At 52.6% G+C, this 19,432-nt stretch overlaps 7 protein-coding genes across 7 annotated transcripts; 4 read left to right on the forward strand and 3 right to left on the reverse strand.

Moving 5' to 3' along the window:
• Positions 1 to 73: 73 nt before the first annotated feature.
• PSV08DRAFT_385107 (uncharacterized protein) lies at positions 74 to 3,353 on the reverse strand (the record flags this gene model as incomplete). Its single annotated transcript, XM_014224826.2, has 2 exons — positions 74 to 3,168; positions 3,325 to 3,353. 2 exons carry the CDS (start codon positions 3,351 to 3,353, stop codon positions 225 to 227), a joined length of 2,973 nt encoding a protein of 990 aa, XP_014080301.1. The 3' UTR covers positions 74 to 224.
• Positions 3,354 to 4,408: 1,055 nt separating this feature from the next.
• PSV08DRAFT_271052 (uncharacterized protein) lies at positions 4,409 to 5,079 on the forward strand. The gene is made up of 2 exons (XM_066092517.1): positions 4,409 to 4,828; positions 4,892 to 5,079. Exon 1 carries the CDS (start codon positions 4,480 to 4,482, stop codon positions 4,798 to 4,800), a length of 321 nt encoding a protein of 106 aa, XP_065949873.1. The 5' UTR covers positions 4,409 to 4,479; the 3' UTR covers positions 4,801 to 4,828; positions 4,892 to 5,079.
• PSV08DRAFT_359516 (uncharacterized protein) lies at positions 4,782 to 5,807 on the reverse strand. The gene is made up of 2 exons (XM_014224828.2): positions 5,432 to 5,807; positions 4,782 to 5,370 (listed from the first exon to the last, which is right to left on the reverse strand). The coding sequence occupies exons 1-2, from the start codon at positions 5,679 to 5,681 to the stop codon at positions 5,249 to 5,251; spliced, it is 372 nt and encodes a 123-aa protein (XP_014080303.1). The 5' UTR covers positions 5,682 to 5,807; the 3' UTR covers positions 4,782 to 5,248.
• Positions 5,808 to 8,006: 2,199 nt separating this feature from the next.
• PSV08DRAFT_359517 (peptidase family C69-domain-containing protein) lies at positions 8,007 to 9,675 on the reverse strand (the record flags this gene model as incomplete). Its single annotated transcript, XM_014224829.1, has 2 exons — positions 8,007 to 8,114; positions 8,170 to 9,675. The coding sequence occupies 2 exons, from the start codon at positions 9,673 to 9,675 to the stop codon at positions 8,007 to 8,009; spliced, it is 1,614 nt and encodes a 537-aa protein (XP_014080304.1).
• Positions 9,676 to 10,386: 711 nt separating this feature from the next.
• On the forward strand, positions 10,387 to 11,826 carry PSV08DRAFT_359518 (peptidase family S58-domain-containing protein). Its single transcript, XM_014224830.2, has one exon. It carries the CDS (start codon positions 10,544 to 10,546, stop codon positions 11,765 to 11,767), a length of 1,224 nt encoding a protein of 407 aa, XP_014080305.1. The 5' UTR covers positions 10,387 to 10,543; the 3' UTR covers positions 11,768 to 11,826.
• A 1,380-nt stretch (positions 11,827 to 13,206) lies between these two features.
• Positions 13,207 to 15,787, forward strand: PSV08DRAFT_244292 (uncharacterized protein; the record flags this gene model as incomplete). Its single annotated transcript, XM_014224831.1, has 6 exons — positions 13,207 to 13,597; positions 13,660 to 14,499; positions 14,551 to 14,714; positions 14,765 to 15,031; positions 15,087 to 15,304; positions 15,355 to 15,787. 6 exons carry the CDS (start codon positions 13,207 to 13,209, stop codon positions 15,785 to 15,787), a joined length of 2,313 nt encoding a protein of 770 aa, XP_014080306.1.
• A 1,895-nt stretch (positions 15,788 to 17,682) lies between these two features.
• Positions 17,683 to 19,414, forward strand: PSV08DRAFT_196217 (uncharacterized protein). The gene is made up of 2 exons (XM_014224833.1): positions 17,683 to 18,015; positions 18,195 to 19,414. The coding sequence occupies exons 1-2, from the start codon at positions 17,894 to 17,896 to the stop codon at positions 19,027 to 19,029; spliced, it is 957 nt and encodes a 318-aa protein (XP_014080308.1). The 5' UTR covers positions 17,683 to 17,893; the 3' UTR covers positions 19,030 to 19,414.
• Positions 19,415 to 19,432: the final 18 nt, after the last annotated feature.

Consider the following 19,432-nt stretch of genomic DNA (forward strand, 5'->3'; position numbering starts at 1 on the left):
TGCTCTCACTTGACTTCACCTCAACTCTCTAGCAATACACTGGAACTGTTGAAGAGATCTTTTTTTTATTTTATTCTTCTCTTTACTTCTCTTTAACTCAGATCCTTGATTCAGTGGCGCGGGAGGGGGTATACCATAGATGCTATTCATTTTTCTTACACCACATCAGACGACCAGCTACATGACAAATACTCCGCTGCTCTTTCCTCTTTTTTTCCCAATACTCACGCCTTTGACTTGTTCAGGTCCTCTAGTTTCTCAATCTGGCGCTTAAGCATAACTAGAGCACCCAAACTGATCTTGCGCAAACCATCACGCTCCCCTTCTTCGTTTGCATCAGTACTGCGCTCGACAATGTCCTTAGCGGCAGTGATTGCTTTGTCGAGCAGCTTTGGTGCACCATCATCTTGGCTCAGGTACAGGTACTCCAGTTCCTGCTTAAAGGGCTCGACGTCGTGAGTAAGTGCATGATGTATGAAAGCCCTTGCGCGAAAGTAGGCTCGCTCCGTATACAAGGCGCTACTGAGCTTGGTTTCTGGCGCCGAACGATGTACGTCGTATCCCGCTTCATTGTAGTATGGCTCTTTTACTAGCACCAGACCCATGAGCGAAACCAGGACTTGGAGCAGCGTACTCTTTGCAGGGCTCCAGCTCTCGTTTCGCTCATCCGTGTGCCATGTTCCCAGTAAACTCAAGCAAATCTTTCCATCTTCGTACAGATTTGGATTGACTGCGCCGTTGCCGTTGGTCCAACTGTGGAAATAGGCATCGGGTGCTTGTTGTGGGTACGATGAACCGAGGTGAAAATCTATGACGAATGGAGCGAATTCATAGGGTGTGTCGTTGGGGCCAATCATGAGCACACGCAAAAGATCGAGGCGTGACTCCCAGGTGCGGACGTAGATTCCGGGCGGCAGCGAGCTACGAAGGATCTTATGCTCTTTTGCAATACGGCGCATGAAGGCAGATGACGATGTGGAAGACATGCTAACGTAGCGATGTGACGATGGTGGAGGCGTATCTAAGATGACAAAGGATGCTGGTCCCGCAGTGGATGACTCGGTAGTTCCGTGCTCCATGTGTGTATCGTCGGCCTCTGGCTCTGGCTGTGAATCAGGTTTCTCATCTTTTGTCGGAGGCGACTTGATCTCAGGGGTGGTCTTGGTGGTATCAACATCTTCCTTTGTGGTGTCAATTAGATCTGGCATTGACTCGTCATCGTTATCGTCGTCATCGGGGTCGTCATCTTCCTCTTCGGTTGACCAGTCGCTCTCATCTCCGACGGGTGGTTCGCCCTCCATGCCTTCGTACTCAATCCACATTTCGTTAAAAGAGGCAGAATCGAAGTCATCGGAATCGAATTCTTCGTCCGAATCTTCAATAGAATCACCGTCCAGCTCCCCAAGGTTGTTGACGAAATCATCAGCCATATCACTGCTGTAAGCAAGGTGGACGCACTCATAGGGGACCTTGACATCAACTACAGGCTTCGCGGCACCAAGACGAACAGTCAGCTTGCCGTCCAAGCCTAGATCAATGACCTCGCCAAACCAATTGGGGCCAGTAATGTTGGTCGCAGACTGTACAGCTTCAACGTTGTCTGGATTTAGAATGACGAAATCGCCACGGCGTCGCGTAAGAGCTTGCAGCGAGTAAACATCGTACAGACTGACATCTTCAATAGCGTCACTGAGCTCGCCTGTAGTGCATGGCGGGAGCAAGTCATTGCCAAAGAACTCTACGAAAGCGTTTTTGAACCACCGCACAGTTGCTATGCGATCTCGACCCTTGACAGTCTGGACAATGCCTACTTTTGCAGGCCTCTTTGTCTCCGATTCTTCTGCATCATCGTCTTTGCGGTTTTCTTTTGAGAAGATGAGCTCTCCCGGCCATACCTCGTCGTCATCCTCGACGTTGGGGTCGGGCAGTAGGGCAGAGCTAAGATCGTGTGTTATTGACAAGTCCTGCCATTGAACAGTGACTTGGCTGTGGGTCTGCGTGACGAGAAAGACGTTGAGGTCGTAGCCCAAAGAGTCAGTCCGGGGTATGCGCGTGACCTTGCCTTGTGCGTGTCCATCGGGCAGAGTGTGGGTGCCATCGTACTTGACAGCGGCGCCCGCAACATCCTTGAAGCGGACACGGTCTCCCACGGCTACATCAGCAACGTGATATGACTTGTCGACACCATTCTCAGACAGAGGAAGTGTTGTGGCAGTGCCGCCTGATGCGTCGTACTTGTAGAAGGTGGGGCTCTCAAACTCGTCGCGGCTAAGGGTGACTGGCGGCTCCTCCGCGGCGAAAGCGCGATTGCGGGAGCCGATGCTCCTTGCAAGCCATTGCACGTCGATTTCGGTTGCTCGTGTCTCGACTACCATGCCGACGGGGGGCACACTGGGGTCGTATGCGCCAAAGCGCCAGCGGCCCCTCCGCAGATTTCCCTTTTTTGTCTTGCACGTGTCTCCGACGCTGAGGCGGTCTATGGTGGTGTCGTCTTGAGTCAGCTCCGAGGGGTCCTCAACGACGACAACTGAGTTGTTTGCGAGCTTGATGGCGACCTCGTCGTAGACATTTTCCACGCGGCCAACCCAGTCACCGTAGACGACGAGGGCTCCCTCTACAAATTCGTGGACGTTGATGAGCTCGTCAGCGGCCACGTTACGCACCGAGTGGTCGTCAGTAATGGCCTGTGTAATATGTCCGCCGTTGAAGAGAGTGGCAGGGAACAGAGTGCAGACAGCCTGAGTGCCGATGACGGTGCCGCTCATGTAGTCCTCAGCCTTGCGCTTTACGACATCGCCAACATAGAGGGCGCGGTCAAGCAGCTGCAGCCTGGCCTCTGGGATGAGCTCCGTCTTGTACTGTGTCTGCCACGAGACGAGGACGGTGCCGCGCGGGGGGATGCCGTCCTTGATAAACTTGGCGAATTGGTCTTGGGGAATGTCGCCATGGCACTCGATGTCGTCGGGATAGTCGCGCTGGGGGCGGGGCTCGTGTGAGTCGACGTCGCCAAAGGAGCGCTCTATGATGCCGACGCTGTATTTGTCGTCGATGAGCCCGACCGTGTCCTCGACGCAGAAGACGACATGCTGGGCGCTTTGCATTTGGGGAGTCGATGGACGGGGGCCGGTGTGTGCGGCTGGGAGTGCGCTGCCCCGGGGTGCGAAGAAGCTGGCGGCGCTGGACAGGGCGAGATGGATGAAGGTGCTGGGATACTTTCTTGGGCGGGGCCTTTCTCGCATGTGAAGCGTCGATGCTTGCAGGGGTCCACATTTACTCTATACCGTACATATACATACGTATATACTACACTACACTCCCACATACACACGCACATGACCACCCATATACACCATGGCTGACGCCCTCTACGACCTCCTCGTCCCCTACCTCGACGCCCGCCCTGTCCCCAACGACGCCGCCACAAATGCCTACCTCTCCCGCCTAACCACCCTCCCGCTGCCAGCCCTCACCTCGTCAGAGCAACAATCGCTAGCCCAAAGCTCACAATCAATACTGCGCTCTATTCAGGCCCTCTCGAAAAGATCCCATAAACCAATTGTCGCTTCGGCCGACCACCTGCTACATCTGCGCACCACTCTCCCGCATATTGGACACGATGCAGCAACCGTCCACGCCGAACTGCCCGCGCTCGAAACAGCTGCACAGCGCTTCTCCGACAAATACAGTAGAGGCGCCGATAATTCTATACTCGACAGGCGGAGAAAAGCCATGCTGCTGTCGCGGAACATTGACCGCGTCTCCGATGTCCTCGACCTGCCTACCCTCCTCTCCTCTGCCATAACATCATCGACAGCCGCCGCACAAGCGACCTCGTCAACAGCCACCGCAAATGCAAACTACGCCTCGGCCCTCGATCTCCATGCCCACGTCAAGCGCCTGCATGCTCTTTACCCCAACTCGCCTCTTGTCTCCTCGCTCATAGCTCAGGCCGAGCAGGAGATGAAGACCATGACCACCAACCTCATCACAGCTCTCCAGGCCCAGGGAATCAAGTTAGCAAGTGCAATGCGAACCATTGGATGGCTTCGACGTGTTGCACCCGAGCTAGATGAATCATGGTCCATCAAACAGGCCGCCATCAGTAGTGGTGAGGGCACTCTGGGCGCGCTTTTCCTTGTATGCCGGCTAGTCTGTCTCGAGTCTATGCTCGAAGCCCTATCCCCTCTCCGCGACCTCGCAGACCAGGAAACTTCGAAGCGCACGAGTAAGACCACAAAAGCTACCGACAATGACTGGGCCGCTGGCCAACAAACGGAAAAGTATCTGAAAAAGTATCTTGAAGTGTTCCGCGAACAAAGCTTCGCCATAATATCCATGTACAAAAGCATCTTTCCTTCTGCTCTGCCCGCGCCAGGATCCGAAGACGCTGCAGCTCCGGCCGTCAAGCCCGTCGACTCGTCTGACCCTCTTCAGCCCATTCCTTCTGCTCTCGCCACTTTTCCTCTGCACCTCGTAGAAATGCTCTTCGACACACTGCGCGATTATTTGCCAAACGTGCAAGATCGCTCAGCAAGAGACTCGCTTCTTACCCAGGTCCTCTACTGCGCTGGCTCACTGGGCAGGCTTGGTGCAGACTTTAGCGTGATGATTGCGCTGCTCGAAGAAGATTTGCGCGCAGAGCTAGAAGAGGATGTAGAAGAGAGCGAGGCAGACGAGGAATGGGTTGATGTCATGAAGAAGCACCGTGTCCAGGCCTCGAGATTAGAATTGCTGGCGTCGGGTGTGGGTACAGCCCGGACGGCGAGTCCGGTTGACAGAGTTGCTAGTCCGGCAAAGTAGATGGCCATTTGAGTTGTAATACTAATAGGTTGGCGATGATACCCATTTTGAAAAGAATACAGTTATCCTGTTTAGCTAATATTGTGTAAAGTATGTAGACATACCGCCACGCAAAGGTTCCGATCAGCGCAGAGTTACCAAAACAGTCACACTTGGATAACAACTGTGAGAGCTAAAAAAAAACGACAGTTAGTTAACTCTTTAGTTATTAGCTAGATAAGCTAGAGCTAAGTACTAATAGCTTAGTAAGTTATAGTAGTATCTACCGCGACAACAACGAAATGAACAAAAACAAAAACTTCAAATCAACAATTTTCTCCAACTCAAACGTTTACAAATTAATGAGCGTGGCTACACATTATTCTAAATCTTCATAATCATCACTGCGTGACTCTTGTTTTTTTTTCATAACCCCCATACATCTCTTCGTCATAACATCCTTCCGCTCCTAGCACGTAACATAAATACTTTTAAACGTCTCACTACCAGCAAGCGCACTGCACACGCCCGCCGTCTGCAATCCCACCGACCCAGCCTCCTGCTTGCAATTGTCGTCTGCGAAAACCTTGACTATTCACGCAAATATTAGCATCAGTCGTGTGTAAGAAAAGAATGGAAAGAAGAAACGTACCAGAACACCCGTTGTTAGCATAATTCAGCCTCAGACTCGCGACACAATCATCGGTAACGGCATTGCATCCAGACACGAGATCGCCCGACCCGGCGATGTTGCAGATTTTACCTGTGCAGCTGGCGCCGGCGTAGCGGTCTACAGAGGCGACGATGTCGCGGGGGGCTGATGAGCGGGAGGAGAGGAAGTTTGAGATGGGTGATGCAGAGGCAAGGCCCATGGTAGCAATCAGAAGAGTGAAGGCGTGCATTTTGTTTTTTCTTGGATTGAAGGTGTGGGAGATTAAAGATATTTAGGAAGTATAAGTTTTCCAAAGATTTCCCGGTATTAGACTTGGAAGGAGTTGGAGATGAGGTAGTAAGATGTTGGTATGTTCATGGGAGCATGCCTTACTCTTTGTACTTTATACATTTCCCGCCAGCCTCCCCCCCTTCTCACCAGATGTACGTACAGATATTTGCCTCATGCTCGGCACATGCACGCACGCACGCATCAGCACTTAGGCTTCCCGTCTATGGTGCACAGTCCCCATCCGGGTGATCCTTCCATGCAGCTTGCTATCCTCGAGCATAGTGGTGGAAAAAGCTCTCGGGGCGCAAGAACAGTTACCCTAACGGCACGGTACATGCGTACAGACCGGCCCATATCCCTGATCGGATGTCGTCGGCTCTCCGTCTCTCTCTCGCTTTCTCTCGAAATGGGGAGATGATGACGCTAGAGTTCGATAGTGCGATGCGGCTGACAACTAGGCTAAAGCGAGATATGTACTACCTCGAACGACCGACAAAAAAAGGGATTCCTGCAGCATCGTTTTGTTTTCAGTTGCAAAGTACAAGTGTGTGAGAGAGAAAAAAGGTTGTACAGCAACAGTCTTTTCCCCCCAAACTCACTGTGTTTCTAAATTTAAAAAGAAAGCTGCACCCAAGTAGTAGAGCCGGATCAAAGTGTATTGTGATTGTTTTTCTTGTTGGTTACTACTATCAGGACACCCCGTGTCATCCCGCTTACACCCAAGTGGTAAAAAGCTTTGGGACGGGTATCTCGCCCGCACATCACGATCCAATAACCGATCATCATATCACACTCGCCGCGATACCAAAGGCACCCGGGAGCATGGATCATCTTTGTTCTTTTCGAAGGAATGCACATGCATCGCTCCGAAGGAGCCGTTGCTAGACCGAACAAGAATCTTACTGTGTGGCGGATAACATTACATCCGTACTGACATCACAAATCCTTTCTCTCTCTCTCTCTTTCCTGTCTTTGTACTATCAGAAGTTGCGGCCAGTAGAATAGACGGCCCGCTCGCTCGGGATAAACCCCAGAGCAAACTGTGGTATCGGTTTTTTTTAAAGCTGGCAAAATATAGTTGCTAGATTATTTGGACATTCTACGAGGTGCGTCAGATGGGCGAAGAGTTTCCCGGAACGCGTACGAAAGGGGGGCCTCGATAACACAGTAATCGTAGCTATGCTGACATGTCTTTGGAAGAGAGAGAAAGAGAGGAAAAACTAACCCCCTGTTCTCGGCCATGTAACCAACAAGCTGTGTGGAGTCGAATGTCTCTTCCTTCGAATCCTCTAAAAAACGCACAAAGCTTTTATTAGCTAACAGAAAAGAGAAAAAAAACACTCGTGCCCACGGACACCGAATGAATCCTCTGCCTGATACTTGCGTAAACCCTCAGCTCGTTCAATAGTTTAGCTTTAGAGGGATCCAACGTTCGAGATTTTTTTCTGCGCCTTCCTAGCCCGTCCCGGCCTTGCAGTAGTTCCGTGCGTTTCCAACAAGCGAAAGACGGTAGAGCCGATCTGATAGCCCGTCAGCGAATAGAATGTTCAGGCTAAGCAGTATGCATCCTTGCATTCGCGTACACGAATGGTTCCTGCAGCTTGTAGGTAATGGTAAAGGGTCCAGAGATGGCGGCGTGCTGTTGGCACTAAGGATGGCTGTTGGAGCTTAGTCCTGTGTAAGCATCAACCAATGGTTAGGACGCTGCTGTCAAGCGCTCTTTGTCAAAGACTCGAAGCTTCCGTTATCTGTCGGGCTATTTACCACAGATGCCTGGTATCGTGATAGTCTTACCATGTACTCGGTTTCTGGTCGACAAACGTGTACAAGCCATTCCTCTTTCGTCGCACTTAGCTGCTAGCTCCTCCTGTATGACAGAGACACAATATGCAAGTTCGGTAGTACAAATGCTTGATAACGCTCCTTCCGAAAACCACGTTGCCTTAGAGGACCAGAAGATTGGTGACGATTGCAAACGTTCTACCGCCAAAGTCGTGGCGTGATGACCGGGTAAATCGAGGCTCGCGTAATCGACATGCATGCTGCGCAGGTGCCAACAACAGCAGCCGCATGGATACGGTGTCCACTTGGTTTACTCATGGATAATCGATACATACGGGTTCGGCTTAGGATCCTGCCGGCCTGTCAATGGCAGTATTGAGTGGCTACCATAGTCAGTCTTCATCTACAATCACATGCGAGGCTCGGATCTGCAGTACACATTCTCTATATATTTGCTCCTCCTGCCCAAGTATGATTGTATTAGATCATTTTCTCCAATGTCTCAATTACTGAAAAGGTATTGTTTGTCTCGGTAACTCCGGACCACTTGTCCAAGTCGTTTTGATCGTCGAAATCTCCTCAAAGGTTTCTGCTTGTCAGCTGGTTGATCCTAGTACAACAACATCAGTATGCATCAAACATCTCTACGCTCATGTCCAACTCACCGGATCCCATCCTACCAAACAGTTTACTGTCTCAGCCCCAAGCCCAGGATCATTGATTCGATCGCCACTCGGCATGCGGAACTGGCCCGTCAGCTTCACATAGGCATCAAGAGCATCGGCCATAGTCCTCCCAAGCGCCACTGCCTTCTCTGCCCTTGCATGCGAGTAGAATGTCAAGAGATCCAGTGCATGCTCCCGCTGCCCGGCCTCCACCATTGCATTGGCAGTTTGCTCGACCCATTCCATGTCGGCAAAAGATGCATTCTCAAATCCATGCAGCATGTCTTGCACAACGGGTAGATAACTTTCCGGATCTGAGCATGTGTAGTAGAGTACTTTTTTGAATACACGTCCAGCAAATTGGGTGGCTTCTTGATACTGGTAGTCAGTATCCAGGAATGTTGCTGCAGCATCCTTGTACAGGTAGCGATGTAGTCCATACTCTGGCGGAATGCTCTTTACACCCAGCCACCATGGGTTGAAAGGTGCTGTTACTGAACTGGTGGGCGCAATCCAAACGCGGATCAGATCAGGGTCCATGTTCGGACGTAGAGACACAACTTGGCCGTAACCGGCTTCATCGTCTGAGATTCTGTAGTCGCGAACGCGCTCGATGAGGTCTTTCTCGGCTACCGGAGCCATTGCGCGGGTCGCATCTTCAAGTGCAGCTTGCGACATGTACTTCGCTCCGCCATCTCGTGCAGTGTATCCTTCTTCTTGGGGTGCGTACGCGTTGAATATGTTAAAAGGCTTAGTGCTGTTTGGGTTCCACCAGCCCTGCTCAACCGCAAAGCTTACAATGTTGGGGCTACCCATGTAGTCTGGGCTTTCTTCAAAGTCCACAGGAAAGTCTTCGATATATCCGGGGTAAAGAACGCGCACATCGTTTTCACCAAGGCGCTCTGCCGCCCAGAGTTTCTGGCCGCCTGACATCTCCCAAACCACCCAGCCTTCGTTTGCATCAGCAATGAGATGCGAGTTACCGCCATAGTCGGCATAGCCATAGTCGGCGATCATTTGTCCAATAAGTTCGACGCCTTCTCTTGCGCTGCTCGCTCTCTCCAGCACAATACGGGCCAAGTCAGAGTACTGCAATCCCGTCTGTGGGTTTGGTGTCATGGCAATGAGATCATCTCGGTTCTGGGCCCATATGTCGCGTACAGCAACACCCTTTTGATTGACACCACCATTTGTCAGAGGCGCCGGAAACCCTTCAAAGTCTGAGTATTCCATGGAAAGATAGCGAAAGGTATGCGGTGCTTGCGAAATGTTCATCAGCTTTCCCGGCATCACCGCGTCTTCCGTAACACCGACGACAATGGTGTCGTTCGCCTTGTGGTCCTTGGCAGGGAAGATCTGAAGCCAATGCGATGACACTTCTTCGCCCGTTCCGCCCAGCATAACGCTGCCATCCTGTGTGAGTGCCTTGCCGACGTAGAAGCCATAGCTTGCTGAAGATGTCTTCGTGAGACTCAAAAGCCCAATCGCGAGAAGATGTGACAACATCTTTGTGCAAGTGGCGAGGGCGAGGAAGTTGGTATCACTAGCAGTCCGGCTATAAACTTTTCTTTATCATCCAACAAGAGTGGAGAGAGACTATGTAGTTGAACAGCGGGCCGACTACGTCAGATAAGTCCGAAACGGCACAGCATGGGGATCTGAACTTGAGAGGGTCAAGCTTGCGGTGTTGGAAGTGCGCTATGCAGGAACCGGTATTCCGATAACAGATCTGGCAACTGAGTCGTGAACACATCGGGAATTTCGCGGCATTGACAAAATTGTACATTTTAGGTGCCACGGATACAGTGGGTGATAAGAAAAAACATAGAATCCCACTTGTCAAGTTTATGGTATGGTCTTACTCATCAGTTGATGTTGTGCGATAGCCGAGAAAAGTGAAGAAGCGGCAATTACGTGCAGGGGAATGAGGATGTACATACACTAGTCATGCGCGAGGGCGGGGGTCTAGCCAATGTGAGTCACTATGAGTATTGCCAGAACGCGTCTGTAGGATGGATTCCATACAGTTACTGCGCTGCTTCGCGGCAATCATTGGCATATCTGGTAGTAGTCTCACTACTCCCGTGGGTCAGAATACTGTACACCTGCCTAATCCATCTCCTGCAGTGGATTGCTGTGTCACAATGGCAAGCCGTCCGCCCCATAGCAAATGAGACATAATCCTGTTGCCTGGAGAAGGCAGAACCAGCAATTTGATATTATTGTACTCTTCAGTAGCACATTTTTGAGTATTGTGGTATAAATATCGTGAGGCCCCAAGGCAAACTCGATGCACGCAGCCTAGCTTGGAGTGCTACACCACACATCCTATACCACTTGTAAACTCATCTCTCAAATCGCACAACAAATCATCATGGCTTCCCTACCTGCCTCCTCACATCCACGTCAGCGCATCCGCGAGTTGCTCCCAAACCTACACTTGGGTCGTTACCAGCCCGGTCCAAAGAACAGTCTCACCGACATTCCTGGCGTATTGGTGCACACTGAATCCATCCACTCCTCACCCACGTACCCCAATGCAGCGGCAAACTCGATAAACACAGGCGTAACAACCATATTACCACGCAAAGACTGGTTTCATAAAGCTTGCTTTGCAGGCATTTTCCGCTTCAATGGGTCTGGAGAAATGACCGGGTCACACCTAATCGAGGAGATGGGTCTGTTGTTCTCACCAATCATCATTACCGGCAGCTTTGGTGTTGGCTCAGCATACAATGGAATCTATGAGTATGCTATCCGGGAAAATTGTGACGCGGAGGGCAAGGTGGACTGGTTCTTGTTGCCAGTCGTGGCGGAGACATTTGATGGCTTTTTACATGATGTTGCCAAGTTTGCTGTGACGCCAAAGCATGTCGTGGATGGTATGGACAAAGCGAGCAGTGAGCCGGTACTGGAAGGAAATACTGGTGGCGGAACGGGTATGATATGTCACTACTTCAAAGGCGGCACTGGTTCGAGCTCTCGTGTTGTTCCAGCTGAAGGAGGACGCAGTTATACCGTGGGCGCGCTCGTCCAAGCAAACTATGGCAAGATGTGGGATTTCAAAATTGGCGGGGCACCAATTGGGAGACTCATCTACGAAGAGCAGAAGAGGAAGATGGAGGAAAATCCCGAGGATCCAGCGTTGATTGCTCAGTCCAAGCTGCTGTTCAAAGTGGAAAAGGCAAAGGATAAGAAAGACGGGTCCATCATTGTCATTATTGCGACCGACGCACCGCTCCACCCAACCCAACTTCAACGGCTAGCCAAGCGCGCAACGGTCGGGCTGGCTCGGGTAGGCGGCTACGGCACGAATCCGTCTGGCGACATCTTCATGGCGTTTTCCACAGCGAATGAGGTGAATGTGCAGACTGTGACAGCGGGCCAAGCAAGCGTGGACCCGTACAAGGCGCGGGAGGTGCAGGTCACCATGACGGATGACCAGACCATTAACGCGCTCTTTGAAGCAAGCGCAGATGTAGTTGAAGAGGCCATCTACAACGCGGTATGCATGGCAGAGACCATGAACGGAAACGGGAACAAGATTGAGGCGCTGGATCTAGGGCGCGTCAAGGAGCTGATGCAAAAGTACTTGTGAGATGGGCATTGCAGTATGTAGACAAAAACGGCATTGTCTGAATCCAGAGTAGTAGACGTGGTTGTGGCGTGCAGTGTTGCGCAATCGTCAAGCAGTAGCAGCAGAGAAGGCAGTCCCGAAATGGTTTAGTGGCTCGTACTAGTGCTTGGCGGAGGGACAGAAGGGCTAGTGCCCGAAGCCAGGAATAACACCGTGAAACATGGTTTTTCCTTCACATGACCCTACAGTTGTTTCGTTTGCCATGAGTGACAGGGACAACGACAGCGGGCACAGCATCAGCATCAGCAGCAGCAGCAGCAGCAGGAGCAGGAGCAGGAGCGGTCGAGACTGCGTGGCTGGCACAGGGCGTTAGCGGGAGGAGTGCGCCCAAGTCGCATGATTTGACAGATGGTGAGGCTGAGCAAATGGAGCTTGGGCAGATCTACGATAGCGTTATGCCAGTGCAGGGAGCGCGTGGAGAAAGTCAGCCGATTTGCGAGAAGGGGAAATGCCATGTGGCCCTAGGTTGGCCTAGTGAGGCCTGTTCCATACGGGAACCGGGAGGGCGTGGAAGCCAGCAGACAGGAGGCGGGCGAGCGCGGTGCTTGGGGGCGCTGACATGAAGATGGGCTCGCAGTCTAGACCTCTGCTGCACCACCGCGATCTCAGAGCACTTTTCGATCAGCATTCCCCGGCTACCTGCAATACCACGCGGGCACTGCGCTGCAGATGACAGCCAGTAGTGGCCTGCCTGTGAATGGTGCTTGGCTGCTACAGAGAGGAGGGAACACGTTCCGTGCCTGTTGGAATGGTCCCCGCTGCTGTTCATCATCCAAGTATGGCATTATTACTTACTCGGCGTCTAGCTCTACTTACAAGCCCATGGCCCCATCCACCCATCCACCATTGCCCATGGCCGCTGGCGCCGAAAGCTTCTTTGCAGAGGCAGTCGGCTGTGTCGTGTACAGTGCTGTGGACGGGAATGGCCTGGCTCGCGTGCCGCCGACACGGCAGCGATGCGGCATTCGAGGGCGACGCCGTGTTGCTCCCAAGTAGTGTAGCGGTACGTACTCTGCGGGCACACGTACGCATGTCTGTCGCGTTTCAGGCCATGGCGATGACTTAGCCCCCTCTTTTGTAGACGCAGGCGGCCGTGACAGATTCAAGCAATCTGACTGCAGCGCTGCGTCGGCTGCACGCACTCAGGCCGGGCTGCAGCAGCCACTAGCGCCCGACAAAAGGGTGGGTCGAGACCGTGAGGGCCTCGAACACCCTTCTTTTCATCTACCGGGTCTGGAATCACAGGCCACGGCTGCACGCTATCCCATACCGTCTCTCTCAGCTTCTGTCCGTCTGCACCGCATGGTCTTTGCTGCGGCACTTTCCATGTCGTCTGCGTGACGCTCAAATATGCCATTTGTCCCATTTCCCATCCGTTCCCTCTGCAGACGTCACCCTTCATGGCGATCCCTTCCCCTTCAAGTCCCACTTCACCAGACCTGCCCGATGTTCTGAGCCGGCTGGGGTTAACCGAGTATCTTCAAGTCCTCGCCGACAATGGCTTTCATACCTGGGGCGCCGTCCTCGACATCACCGAGGACGACATGACGGCCCTCAACTTCAAACTCGGCCACCGCAGACTGCTCCAGCGCGAGATTGCAACCTACCGCGGCATTCCTCAGACCCTCTCACTCGACCCGGAGTCTAATTCACCAGAGCCAGTCTCTCTCTCTGCGTCGGCCCTCGAGAGCTTCACCAGGCAGACGACTACCCCGCCACCACGCGAGAAGCGGCGGTACCGGCGCCATCCCCGGCCAGATCCCAATGCGCCCAAGAAGCCAAAAACTGCCTGTACGACAATCACACGCTTGCGCGTTGTCCGCTTGATATTGCACTCTTACTAACAATCACAGATGTCAACTTTGCTGACCAGCTTCGCACAGACCCAGAAGTCAACCAGCTGTCCTTTGTCGACATTGCACGCGAGGTGGGTCGCAGATGGCAGGAGCTCCCAGCCGAGAAGAAGCGCGTGTGGGAAAGTAATGCTGCCCGGTCCATGCAAGAGTTTGAGGCCCAGATGGACGAGTACAAGAAGACCGAAAGCTGGCAAAAGCACCAGATGTACCTGAATGAATTCAAAGCCCAGCAGTCGACCGCCTCTTCAAGCAGACAACGGCCAGGAAACAGCCGCTCGACAACAGATACATCCAACAATACCCGCCCATACTCACAGACAAGCCCCAGCTCCATAGACAGTCCTGTGTCGCTGATGCCTGCTGCGCCCTTGGGGCCTGGCGCAGAAGCCTGCCACAACGCACTGACCCTAGCTTTTAGTGAGCTGGTAACTCTGAGAAGCGAGATCATCAATGGAGGCGCTCAGCATTTCAATGAAAATCGTCTCCCGCCCGAAGAGCGAGTGCGTCGGTCCATGTATGCCTTCATCCGAGGCACCGGCTCGCTCCTTTTCATGTGGACATTTGAACAAGCCGATGAAATTCTCGACCGAATCTACCGGCCCCAGACAAAGGTTGACGATATGACGCTTGCTGAATGTTTTACCGTGGCCGCCATGGGTGCGCATTATGATATTGATGCTTTCTCTAATGACATGTTGCGCCTACTCTACGCTTCGGGGACCCTTCATTTCAATGAACAGACCGCCCGGCAAGATCACTTTCGAACAATGCGCTTGTTGCTCTCATTGTCTTTCTTCTCGCTCCTCGAGAAGCACATGAGCGCAAAATACCTTATTGGTAACCGAGCTTCCTACTAAACTATTCAACACACAGGCTGACAAGACACAGCCGCAGGATTGCAGATTGCCCGCTGGAAATGTGCAGCAACACAGAGCCGGCCTCAGACAGCCGATGTGGGCTGGAGGAAAATCTTTCGAAGTCTTATTTTCATGGACTCGTGGCTTTCGTACACGCTTGGCTACCCTTCAGAAGTGACGGACAACGATGTCCAGGTATGGCATGGCTAGACTGGTAGATTTTCATATAACGCTAACATGACTAGATTGCGTGTGTTGTGGACTGCCCAGACCACCTTTCGATAAATGACATGATTCACACACAGACTAGCAAGATCAATTTGATTGCAGCTGAAGTTGCAAAGACGCTTGCTTCACCCAACCTAGCCACTGAGGCTAACATTACTCTACTTACTCGTAAGCTCGAGCAGTGGCGCCAGGATGTACCCTACAATTTGCAGATTCCTACCCTTTTGTCCAGCGAAGCTCAAGAACTGAACAAGTACCAGAGGCGAGCTATTTTCATGGTACATGTAAGAAGCCGCATATCTTGGATTGTGTGTCAGCGCTGACATTTATTTTTGGTAGATTATGTATCTTGGCACCTTGGTTCTGCTATACCGTCAATTGCTTGTTGCTGCGGCTGGAGCCCAGCTTGGCGAGGAACCAGCAACTCCATTGAACAACATGTCAGCGGATGATATCAAGATGTATAGACGAGAATGTTCGACAGCCGCTCAGAACATTGCGCGCATATTAGGACTCATTTCCTTTGATGGCACGTTGACTAAGCGCTGCTGGATCATGTAAGTTCCAGAAGAAAGTGAAGGAAAGTGAAGCAGGCTGACAAGTGTAGTATATATTGGTCCTTTTCAGCCGCCATTTGCCTGCTTTTCAGTGCAAGCACCAAACTCATGGATGGCCAGACAGACGGTGTTGAGGCAGATCTCGCGTACGCCAAATCATGCATGGACATGCTGGAACCGTCTAAGCCGTGTGAGCCGGTTGCAGCACGGTACCTAGAAACATTGTGGCCATTGTACGACAATCTGCAAGATGTTCTTCGCCGGATGGTTGGGAGGTCGAAAAGTAGCATCTTTGCCATCCTGCAGCCTGATCCGAGCTTGTTGAGCCCCCCGGTACCGGTATCGAAGCAGGAGATGGGGCCGATTTCCGAGAAGCTTACCACACTCTTTACCGATCCTTTTGGAAGGACGCAAAACGACGAAGGAATCGGGAGGCGATTGCTGAGCACCGATGGATCATACTCGGTTTTTTGGTTCAGGTGAAGAGGATATGATTGTCGTGACTACTTTTCATGGTTTGGTCGACCGGTTAGCTTGAGAGACAGTCTCTGACGCCTCATCGGAGTTGCGTCCTTAAGAGTCCAAAGCGATAGCGAAACGGTGGCGCTGTGGCATGTCGAAAAGCCGTATTAGCGGCTGTTTGAGTGCTCCCACGCCGAACCACAGAGTCAGCCTCCGCTTGTAATGGCGTGCTTCGACGCGCAAGACTTGTCACGGTGCTATGTATGGCATCGTCTTCAAGCGGACGGCGCTCCGTGTTGCGCCACAGGCATTCAATTGATGGCGCACTGACACGTTTCAGTGGTTCCCAGCTACTAGTAGCCGATCCAGCGGCGTGTCACTAAGCGGCACGCACGTGTAAGAGACGCGATGGCTGGCAGTTTGTGCATGGGTGTTGCAAAGGGATGATGGGGCGATGGCGCAGATAGTGTGAGCTGACTGTGAAGTGTATAGCGCCACTTTGACTGTGGGCCAGAGATGTAAAGAGGCACGAAAAAGAGAGCAGGCTTGAAGGCTTAGGGTATTAGGAAGAGAGAAATTCCAGCTGCAGTGCCGATCACGGGAGTGCCCGTCTGCCCGTAGCGTAAGACGCCATCGTCACCAGTCCCCACCAGTGCGTGAATCAGCCAATCTAGTGCGTGCAAGAACGTCCGGAGGCAACTTTCGGTCCCAGAGCAAATCGAGTGGGCGCTTGCAATGCAGCAGACATGTACTTACGGTGTTCATGTGCACTCGAGTGCACTGACTCGAAGAAGGTTGTGTGATTTTGTACATGTACACAGGTGTGGGCGTGTATGTATTCGCCATTGGCAGGCGTACGCGTCCTGCCCCGCCGATCCCATGGCGCGACAACTGGAACCAAAAATCTCCGCCGGCGTTGCAATTTCCAGCGACTTCTCCGTCAACGGGCCGTTGGAAAGAAAGAGAGTGAGATGACGATAGTCGAAATGGGTGCTTGGCTGACGTTGGCGGTTGACGCAGTTGCGGCCTTTTTTTCGATAGTGCTGGCGGTTGTTTGCTCAGCTGGCACATGTAGGCACGAGTCGACGATGCAGGACATTGACGAGACTAGTGACAGCTGTGTCTATCGAAACATGTTTTATGACGAAGCCGATGGTAGACGTAGGAGCACGGTCAGTCCCTGGGTTTTTGTTTTGCTTGTCTCAGTGGAGAGACAAGGCGCCAGATATCCGGGTATGAAATCCGTGTGCCATATCGATTGGGCGGTTCCGCATGGGCTGATGCTGTCAACCTCGGTGGTGGGTTCATGGGCGGTGAAGAGCTGCACGACGACAGATGCCATGTCGACCCATATCTTGCTTTCCCCATTCTCCACCCCCGATAACAGGAAACCCACTCTGATAATGTGCCACGATGATTGAGTGCAGCAAGCGAATCGACTAGCTGAATTGCCCCCCCCCCCCCCCCTGAGCGAGGCCTTGCTGGGAGGCCCTTGTCGGCGGACAAAAATAACAGTATTAATGGTGAACAATAAAGTCTGTGTGCGACACAGGCTCCCGGCCGAGTCCCCTCGCCTCTGTGACAGCAAGAAGGCGGGCTGGCTAGGGCAGGCCGTGGCTGAATAGAGTGTCGCGAGATGCAGACGGGCGGTGCGTGGTATGCAAGCGTGCAAGCGGATGGGGAAAGGGGGCGTGTGCGGATGCAAGTCTAGATCGACCACACGCCCCCACTCACAGGCGCCCCTAGCATGTCGGCGTGAGGGAGGCTCGTTCGCGTCATTTGGGTGAAATAATAGGGAACGGCGTCCCTTGTTCCAAGTTGCCCAAAAAACCCCGTCCTCGAATCTTCCATCCCGCCTCTCCTCTTGACCTTTGCTTTCCCCTTTGCTTTCTACAACCTTCTCGCCTTACTTTTCCGGCATATCCGCCCTCCCCCTTGTCCCGTTCGCTTGTTCTTGTGCGGAGAGAGAGAGACGGACCAGAGAAAGAGACAGGGAGAGACAGCTTATAATAGCCCCGGAGCCTGCACACACGTCACTCGTCACTCGGATACCGATGCAAAGCGAGCCCAAAGAGACAGCCTACTACTATTACTACTACGACTACAACCCTCACCACTATCACCACAATGGATAACTGTCACGCGATATACACGGAGAGTCCGTTTGCCATTTCCCAGGAGGATGTCGATGCCCTCAACTCGTCAAAGGCGTTTTGTGCGCTGAGGAGGTGTTTGGCGGGCCAGGCCGAGTATGTGCTGTCCTGTTGTTCTCTTGTCCGCGTCCGGGAGCTTATCGCACCGGCCTATCGCACGCTTGCTGCTCCAGTACCACTGCAGTTAGCATCCTACCCAATCCAACCCACCCCATCCACCTACCAACCCAGCATCACCATCCATCTGCAAGTACACAGGCTAATGGATCCAATAGTTTTTGTGCCTCACATTCGACATGCTCACCCCAAGCCAAGCAAACATGGCTGCTCCACCGCGATATCCTCCACGCCCTTATCATGCCCATTGTCACCTTGTTCTCACGGGCCTCGACCCTAGCCTCTGCCGCCCTATGCACCCAGCGGGCCTCCGACCTTGAACTCGCCTTTTCGGGCGAATCCCGCAGTGCATTCATCGGCCTGCAATGCTTCATCACCGAGGAGGCTGACTGGTGCCACACTCGCGGCTGCCCAGCCTGTGTTGTGACCGAGACATTGAGCACCGACAGCCACATCCGCCTGACCATTGCCGCCAGCCTTCTCAGCACCGCAAGCGTCGCCACACCCACGCAGGAAGAACCCCCCTCGCAGGACTCTCAAGACCGGACTCTGCCCCCACTCCCCCACATCCTTCCCGCCCTCCAGCACGCAGTCATCAACGACCCCTTCTGGGAAGGCTCAGACATCTGGAGCTACATCCTCTCGCGCGCCACCCAGCTCTCCGCCGGCATCCAGGCCCTCATCGCCGAATGCATAAACCTCGAGTCCCTCGTCTCATCCCCTACCACCACCGACCGCCCAGCCTCCAAGCGCGGCATGACGCACCCCAGCGTCCCCTTTGTTGCTTCTGGCCAAGCTGCCCCGGAAAAAGGCGTCAAGCTCAGGAAGAGCAAGCTCGCTAAGAGACAGCTTAGGCTCCGTGATGAGGAGGTCGAGCTCATGAGGCGCGTCGCCATGCAGTGCTGGGCAAAGGCAAAGGTGCCAAAGAACTTGAGAGCAGACGCCTTGGCCTTGGGTGAGAGTAAGAGGTCAAGGAGCTTGACTTGTCCGTGAGTTTGAGTGCAAGCTCTGCAATTTCAAATCCCCTAAAGTATAGGGAGGGACGGGCGTTCAATAGGTGTTTCTTTGAGGGTCCTTGTTTTTGCATATGGATGATACCACAGCATTATTATCTTCTTCTTTTTTCGTTTGTTTCGTTTCCCCTTTTGTTTTCTTCTATTCTTTTTTCTTCTGGCTCAGGAAATTAGGGACTATCAAGGCATGTATGTGTGTTTTCTTGTCTTTGAGGGGGATTGGATGCACAGAATATTCTTTTATTTTTGCATTGTTGGCTTCCAATTTCTTATGTGTTGCAAGCATTAGGGGCGGGTTGGGATGTGCTCTAGAGTATACTAGATTCCGTGTATGTCTAGATATTCTAATTCGCAAGAATGAAAAACCATTATTAATATGTACA

The sequence above is a fragment of the Bipolaris maydis genome (genome assembly GCF_028858645.1).
Source record: "Bipolaris maydis strain C4 unplaced genomic scaffold PSV08scaffold_2, whole genome shotgun sequence".
In the NCBI taxonomy this organism is placed as follows: Eukaryota; Fungi; Ascomycota; class Dothideomycetes; order Pleosporales; family Pleosporaceae; genus Bipolaris; species Bipolaris maydis.

Excerpts from the sequence above, each read along its gene's own strand:
- PSV08DRAFT_196217 (XM_014224833.1), top strand. The coding sequence starts at position 17,894 with ATGGATAACTGTCACGCGATATACACGGAGAGTCCGTTTGCCATTTCC. Across the intron at positions 18,016-18,194 it reads TGTTTGGCGGGCCAGGCCGA|TTTTTGTGCCTCACATTCGA; the intron begins GTATGTGCTGTC and ends TGGATCCAATAG.
- PSV08DRAFT_271052 (XM_066092517.1), top strand. The coding sequence starts at position 4,480 with ATGCTCTTCGACACACTGCGCGATTATTTGCCAAACGTGCAAGATCGC.
- PSV08DRAFT_359516 (XM_014224828.2), bottom strand. The coding sequence starts at position 5,681 with ATGCACGCCTTCACTCTTCTGATTGCTACCATGGGCCTTGCCTCTGCA. Across the intron at positions 5,371-5,431 it reads TGCTAACAACGGGTGTTCTG|TCAAGGTTTTCGCAGACGAC; the intron begins GTACGTTTCTTC and ends TTGCGTGAATAG.
- PSV08DRAFT_359518 (XM_014224830.2), top strand. The coding sequence starts at position 10,544 with ATGGCTTCCCTACCTGCCTCCTCACATCCACGTCAGCGCATCCGCGAG.